Source organism: Pinus tabuliformis, chromosome 9 (assembly GCF_031772625.1).
Source record: "Pinus tabuliformis cultivar Carrire ecotype Pingquan chromosome 9, CPIR1, whole genome shotgun sequence".
NCBI lineage: Eukaryota > Viridiplantae > Streptophyta > Pinopsida > Pinales > Pinaceae > Pinus > Pinus tabuliformis.
The window spans coordinates 1,410,257,524-1,410,265,200 of NC_142307.1; the positions used below are offsets into that span (position 1 = coordinate 1,410,257,524).

The 7,677-nt window shown below is 44.5% G+C and overlaps 1 protein-coding gene across 1 annotated transcript; it reads right to left on the minus strand.

Moving 5' to 3' along the window:
* Window positions 1–1,593: 1,593 nt before the first annotated feature.
* On the minus strand, window positions 1,594–7,445 carry LOC149153831 (uncharacterized). The gene is made up of 2 exons (XM_089443945.1): window positions 5,818–7,445; window positions 1,594–5,734 (listed from the first exon to the last, which is right to left on the minus strand). The coding sequence occupies exons 1-2, from the start codon at window positions 7,443–7,445 to the stop codon at window positions 1,594–1,596; spliced, it is 5,769 nt and encodes a 1,922-aa protein (XP_089300071.1).
* Window positions 7,446–7,677: the final 232 nt, after the last annotated feature.

A 7,677-nucleotide genomic window follows, 5' to 3' on the forward strand; every position in this document is an offset into this window, starting at 1 on the left:
TCGACCTTTATATTGCAAGACTTATCAGGGTTGAGAGATTCTCTCCCCGTTAATGGCCTTATCTTGAAGAAATTCTTTAATTGAGGAGGTAACCCCTTCTCCTTCTAGTTTGATAGATTTTTGTAGTTTGTAGGATTTGTAGAAAATAATGTTGTAAGGTATCTACTATTGACCTTTGCTGTGTTTGAAAATTTGATCTATAGGAGTACAGCGATATTTGCTTTTAAAATAATAGAACTCTTAACCAAAAGGGATAATTTCTAGGAAATTAGGTATCATTGTATTCTGAAACTACAATTCAAGTTTTGTGAACTCCTTTCAAAGTTTAAAAGTATTGTAAATCATTCTCTGTTTTCAAATTCGTCTCAAAAGGTTATCAATATCAAGATAGAAGCCAATCCAACTTCAGCATCTTCAACTCTTACCCTGTCATCCATTAACTCTTAAGGAGAAGATTGTTCATCCCATTCACTAAAGTTTATGATTACTCAGAGTGTAATTCTAAAATATCTGATATTAAAGATAAGAGGTCTTATTGCAAGCCTGCTTACCATGTTCATAGGGAAATAGTTTAACTGACATTACCAATACTGCATGCCAAAACAGGGTAATGGCTTGAAATTACAAGACAAGGGGTCTCATCATGAGCCAGCTTGTTCAGTTAGACTACTACCGGTGAATGGCATTGTCAACAGCTGGCCACCAAACCAGGACGATGGCTTTTTATCTTATCAACAACAGAAAAGAAAATGAAATACAAAATATGAAAACATGTTTTGAATTCATTCTGTTAATCGCACTCTTAATTGAACGGAACAATGGACAATAACATGGCTAAAAGGTATCCCTGTCGAAACTATAAACGTTTGCTGGCAGCAGAGGCTCTACCTATGACAGAGGAGTTCACTTTAAAAGCTGATTTGGAGAAGTTTTCTGTTTTATCATTATAAACCCATAGAGGCTCATTTAAAACTTATAATGTATCTATTTTCTTAAAAAAGAGAGGAAATTAGCAAAAATAGATTCATTTCACTTGGAATGTATATATACCTAGTTATATTAGAATTTTCCCCTTTGATTAGAATTCTATTTTTGAAAAAGTTTAAGTATTTCTATACTTTTCAGAGATAACTGTTTCTTCCAGCGAATCGCCAATTGTTGTGCTCCACAACAACCCCCCATTTCATTACATTTTATTTACAAAATCTTTATATGAAATGGGTCCCTTTAGAAGTCAATTGGTATCAATATTGCATTATTTGCAAAAGGTCCGCAAAACAAATGAAGGCATTATATAATACCTTTTGAAAAACCCATAATTTTTTTTTTTTTCCACTGGAAAAATCAGTAACTTTCATTTATATTTGAAAATTACATAAGTAGATGCCGAGGCATTGCTGTATTGTTCATACAAAAATCCCTTTTTCAAGGTATAGTTCTGTAGGAGTATGCAAAATAAAAAAGTTTTGAGTTCTTCGTCAGGCTGTACAAACTGTCCAATGTCCATTAGAGGACTCTGTTATATAACATAGTATCCGTGTTCTAGATGTTTCTATTATCAAAAATAAAAAACAAAAATGCCCTTGTCAATCATCAATTGGGACGATTGTCCCTTTGTTCCCTTTGTTCTATGAATGGCCTGTGGTAATATTGGTACTCCTCTGCTCCATTCTGTTCTGTTATAATCCCCTCGCCTCTGGGAAGTAGCGTGGCCTCTTTGGATAATTTGTCAGCATCGCTGTTATGTTCTCTGTAAATATGAAAACATGTGCAGATATTAAAAGCAGCTTTGAGGATGAGAGTATCGTGTAATAAATTGCTGAGAGTTTGTGAATGACATGTAGTAATGTTGTTAATCCAGTTAACAACCACCAATGAGTCCCCATATATATTGATGCTTGTATGATGATGCGATAATGCAAAATGCAATAGATTGTGGACAGCAGATAGCTCAGCAAAGTTATTCGATCCGATTCCAAAACCAATTTTGGCAAGGTAACGGTGATGTTCAGTTAAGTGCAGAATGAAACCCCCGCCACATCCTTCCTGGTTTGCTGCTCCGTCAAAAAAAGCCCACGGGACAGATCTGTCAATATCTGGCAAAGGTTGAATGGTTCGCGGTCTCGGGGGAGGGGGATCAGGTAATTCGTGATATGCTGCAATGATGGAGGCCTCAACCCGAGCCCAAATTATCGCTCTGTCATCGAATATAGCCCGATTCCTCGCGAGCCATATGTGCCAGGTAGCTACAGGGGGGAGATTTTGTAGTTTTGTGCCCGGATGACGGTGTGTCCAGATATCCCATGCACTCACAATGTCATGCCCAATCCAGTCGACAGCGATACCCAGCAGATTGCAGATGTTATTCCATAGATTGATGATGACAGGGCAAATGAGAAATAGATGATCCAGTGTCTCTGTTGAATTTTTACAGAATACGCACCAAGAGGGACCAAATATGGCTCTGCGAGTGAGATATTCCCCAGTGGGAACAGTGCCTTTGAGAGCGCACCAAAAGAAAAGTTTAGACCGGGGAGAGGCCTTTAGTTTCCATATGGCTTGCCACCATGAATGCAACTGGTCTGGCATTCTGTGCGATATAAGAACAGTATATCCAAGTTTAGGAGCGTATACACCATGTTCAGCAGCGCACCATATGAGCTCATCCGGGCCTTGCTTGATACGGATATGTGAATCAGTTAATGCCTCAGTGTAACGATCCCACTCCTGATGCCAATGTAATGGAAGGTTCAATTGCTGGGCGGATTTCCAAGCCTGTGAAAATATATCAGTGCGCTGCTGGTCTGCAATATGAGCAAAATGACGGATATCCCGAGTCTGAAGGTGAAGGATAAGATCTGGAGTAAGGATGTGTCGCCCCCCACAGTTAATCCAGGGGTCTATGCCAATGCGACCTGTCAAGCCATCATTTATGCGCCAAGCAAGATTGTTCCGAATGAGTGGCAGAGATTGAATCAGAGCCTTCCAAACCGATGAGCATCCCGAAGTTGACCAAGTTGGTAGACGGGCCCAATCCAATAAATTTAGGGGCCAGATGTATTTATGATAAACTACCTGTGACCAGAGATTTTGTCCTGTAAGCAGAATCCACCCCATCTTGGCGGCAAGTGCTATTGCAAATTCAGGTAGTTCCTTTAGACCCCAGCCACCCCATTTTTTTGGCAGAGAGATTTTCTTCCATCCAACCCAAGCAAAAATTCTTTTATCCTGTCTCCCATTCCAGAGGTATCTATTGCAGAGCTGTTGTAGACGTCCCGGGATGTTCCTAGGAATCCAGGCTAATGCCATCCAGAATACAGGGGTAGCTTCTAATACAGACTTTATGAGCACAAGTCTCCCAGCCCTGGAGAGATATCTGAAGCTCCAACTAGTAAGTCTTTTCTCCAATTTGGCAACCAACCAGACCCAGTCAGCAATCCTTTGACAAGTCGGTTTAAGGTTGAATCCCAGATATTTGAGACCTCGATCCAGGGGGTGAATCGAGTATGGGAAAGCAAGTATGCCGATCTGGGTCTCCTGAGCAGATGTGCGAGCACATGTAATGGTAGATTTCAGCTGATTAGGTACCATTCCCGTGGCAGAGGAAAACAGTTGCAGGATCTTTAAGAAAGATCGAGAGTCACGCACACTGCCATTTAGAAGAATAAGAACATCATCTACAAAAAGTAGATGAGAGAGAAAACAGTGATCCGAGATGCGGAGTCCCCTAATGTCTCCAGAACGCATAGCAGATTCCAAGAGACGGCTGAGGCCTTCCATGACCAGTAAGAAGAGGAGAGGTGATAGAGGGCATCCCTGTCTTAGACCCCTTTCAGAGTGAAAGAAGTCAGAGGCCGAACCATTGATAAGAATGCTGAAAGATGGTGTGGTAATGCAGGCCATGATCCAGGTAATGTAGGCATGTGGGAAACCCAGATGAATGAGAATCATTTTGAGATATAACCAGCTGACACGGTCAAATGCTTTGGATAGGTCGATTTTGAGAAGGATGGCTTTTAAGTTCTTTGACCAGATGGAATGGAGGGCTTCTTGTGCTAGTCCAATGGCCTCATGGATCTGTCTAGATTCTAGAAAAGCAAATTGCTGCGGGCCAATGGAACGAGAGAGGATCGGTCTAAGACGATTTGCAATGGTCTTCGAAATAATTTTATAGAGGCAGTTACATAAAGAAATGGGTCTGTAGTCATCAAAAGATGCAGGGGAGTCAGATTTGGGGATAAGAGCGATAAATGTAGAGTTGATGGCATGGTATATAGATCCAGATGTCCTACTTTCTTCAACCACCTGAAGCAAGTCCTGTCCCAGAATGTCGAAGAAGGCAATGAAGAATTCGATAGTCCATCCGTCCGGCCCTGGACTCTTGTCTTTCTTGAACCATTTCAGAACTCCTTCTAGCTCCTCAGCAGTGACCGGGTCAGTAAGGGTCTCCACATCTTCATCTTCCACAAATCTCGGGAAGTGATTAGCTATATTAATAATATCAAGTAAGCTTTCTTCACGCGGACGCCTGTAGAGGTTCCTGAAATGTGATATGCCCAGCTGTGCCAGTTTATTAAAATTGTCCGCGATGTCTCCATCCGGGGTGGGTAATTTCCAGATAGTATTAGATACCTTCCTGCATTTTGCATAGTTGTGGAAAAACTTTGAGTTGTCATCCCCAGCTTGAATCCATAAGGCTCGGCTCCTTAATCTAATGGATTCCTCTCTCTCATTGAGGATCTTGGCTTTTTGATTTTCTAGTTCAATAAGCCTAGTTTTGTCCGCAGCAGTCAAGAAGCCCTGTCCTCTGTCATCTGTTAATGAACTTAAGTCCGCTTCAATCTGGGATAGCACAGCTGTTTCCCGAACAAATTTCTCCCTTGCCCACTTAATAGAACAATGCTTAATTTCTGATAGGTTCCTACAGAAACCTTTGGCAAGGGGAACAGATTCATTGATGGGATGAGAGGCCCAAAAATCTTTTATCATCTGAATGTATGCTGGATCCTTCAGCCAAGAAGGATTGAATTTAAAGGGTGCCTTGGGTTTCTTAAAAGGTCCCAGAATCTCCAGGTATATCGGATTGTGATCCGATATCCCCCCCGAGCCAACCCATTGCCTGTATAGGTGCAGTTGTTGCAGAAGAGGACCTTTTAACAGAAATCTATCAAGTCTTCTTGCAAGCGCAGCATCCCCTACCCTTCGATTCCGCCAAGTAGGTAGCAGTCGCTGCACAGGTATATCCGAGAAATCTGATTGTTCCAGGAGATTTGTCATATAATCAGTGATAGCGTCAATTTGAGCCTCAGTACCCCATGATTCCCTGTAACCCAGAGAAAAGTTGAGATCTCCTCCTATAATAACATGGTCCTCATTTAGTAGGGGCATCTGAAGTGTATTCTGCCAGAATGTTTCTCTCTGGGAGCATGGGGCATAAATATTGACAATTCTTAGATCCTTACCAAGTTCCGCCGAGAAGAAATCCAGGCCAATGAAACCAGCACCTCCCCAGGTTGAGATGGGCTTGATGGAACGAGGATTTATCCCGATGGCGATGCCTCCAGATCGACCCACAGCATCATTAGCAAAGAAGTTCCATCCAGGGACCAAAGATTGCATAACACCAATAATTTGATCTGCGGAGCAAAGTGTTTCTTGAAGCATGATAATGTCAATCGGCTCAGTGGCAATGAGCCTCTTCATGGCTAGTTTTTTGGAGGAACTAGCCATACCTCTGCAGTTATATGAAAGGCACTTCATGGGGGAACACCTCTCGGGGTGTGTCCTGCTCTAAGGACCCCGTCAATGGTTGCTTGCCGACCCGAGACCACCTCAGCCCCGGCTTGTTTGATGGCTTTAGAAAGGTGCGATTTTCGCCCTCTGGGATTCAATGATGTCCCCTCAGGAATGATAATGCCTAGCCCCGAGTGTCCGACAGCCTGATCCTTTGTTGTGTTCCGAGACCTAAGGAAATACGGATGGGGAGGGGAGGATGGGCTCGGGGAGGTAAAGGATCCAAGAGATGTAGAGATAATAGGGTCGGAGCAAGTGAGAGGTTGAGATAGAGAGCAGGGGATCATGGGGATATGTGCAGATGAACCCGAGTCATGAAATGCATTTGAAGCTGAATGCAAAGTAAAAGAAACAGAATTCATACCCGCTTCTGCCGCCGAGCGCGCCCTTGTTTTTGGTGGGGAGGATCTCCGGAGATCAGTGTCGCTCGCAGGTGGAGATGTCGATAGGGCCGGACCAGCAGACGACGGACGAGATATGATGGGGGAAGCAGTCCTCGTTGATGCCGGGGTGCCTTTCACTGATTCTGCAGCTTTCTTATTGAGGGGACAATCCTTTGCGAGGTGCCCCACTTTGTGGCAACGCCTGCACCGATATGGTACGCCTTCATAATCCAACAGTTGAACACGAATACACCTGCCCCATTGAAGCGTGATCTGTTCCTCGAGTCCCTCTCGAGTGTCCAAATGAACCAAAATCCGAGCCAGTGTACGATGCCCAGATTCCACATAGGTGCGATCATAGTCCAAGTATGTCCCTAGGGCATTCCCAACCCTAATGAAAACTTCCTCGTCCCAGAATGGAATTGGAAGGCCAGGGAGTCTCACCCAGATTGGACCGGCACCTAGCTGTTCTCGTTCTGGATCAAAGAGAGGGTTCCATCGCTTGAGAAGAACAGGGGCCATTTCGATGTGCCAATATCGACCCAGAACAAGTTCTGTTTGGCTGACCTTGGAGAATTTAAGAGAGAACCATCCTCTGGGGAGGACATGGACTTCTGGTAGATCAAAAAGTACTCCACCCCAGATCTCCTTAACCCAAAGATTAAGTCTCTGCCTCGAGTATGATCGACCCCTGACGTGCCCAACCAACACAGTGTTTGCAATATCCATATATTCTCCAAGCGGTTTTGCTTCGTCAAATTTGATGGAGATATCTCTTGCCGTCGATCTAATGCACTTAACCTTCTTAGATCCAGAGCGAGGGGCCGAAGGATGATCAACCAGAGGGTTTGTGATGCCCTCCCGGGGAGACGGGTTAGTGGGAATGGAGGATACCGCCGGCGTCTCAAAGCATCCCGATGGGCGAATACCAGAGGCCGATGCGAATGTAGCAGGTGTAGAGATCGGCGGAGGGGGGATCACCGATGGAATAGTGGACAGAGGATCAAATGAAGGTGATGGCGGAGTGTTTGAGGCCAGAAATTGTAGAGCCCCAGGCGAGAGCGGAGGGACCTCAAACGGCGGAGATACAGGAGGGTGAACGACAGTAGAGAGAGGTGCAGATGCAGGTGTAGGTTGATGCGGCTGGGCAGATGAGGAAGCGGAATGGGGGTTTAGTGAGCGAGAGATAAAATGCGGAGTCCCAAATATGACGTTCTCCGGTGTGGGATCCGCCGAATAATCAACCTCTTCATACTCCCAACGATCCATAACTGAATAATGTCGGTGACAGAAAGGGACAGGCGAGAAATTCGAAAGTGTAGCTGTAGCAGTGGCGAAAGCTGCGTCCGTGACCGTAACCGTCCAGGAGCTGTCGAGTAGCTGTCGGTGCTTCCGCCCTGTGGAACCGTCTGAGCAGATGCCCTACGAACCCTAGAATATGCCTGTAAACCCTAGCCTTGTCCCTTGCGCGTGCCCATCTTACACTTCATCCCGGCTGAAA

What these genes read in the sequence shown, in the direction of transcription:
- LOC149153831 (XM_089443945.1), bottom strand. Translation starts at nt 7,445, where the DNA reads ATGGATCGTTGGGAGTATGAAGAGGTTGATTATTCGGCGGATCCCACA. An exon ending in GCTGAGGTGGTCTCGGGTCG is followed by an intron (nt 5,735 to 5,817) that starts GCAAGCAACCAT and finishes ATATAACTGCAG; the next exon opens with AGGTATGGCTAGTTCCTCCA.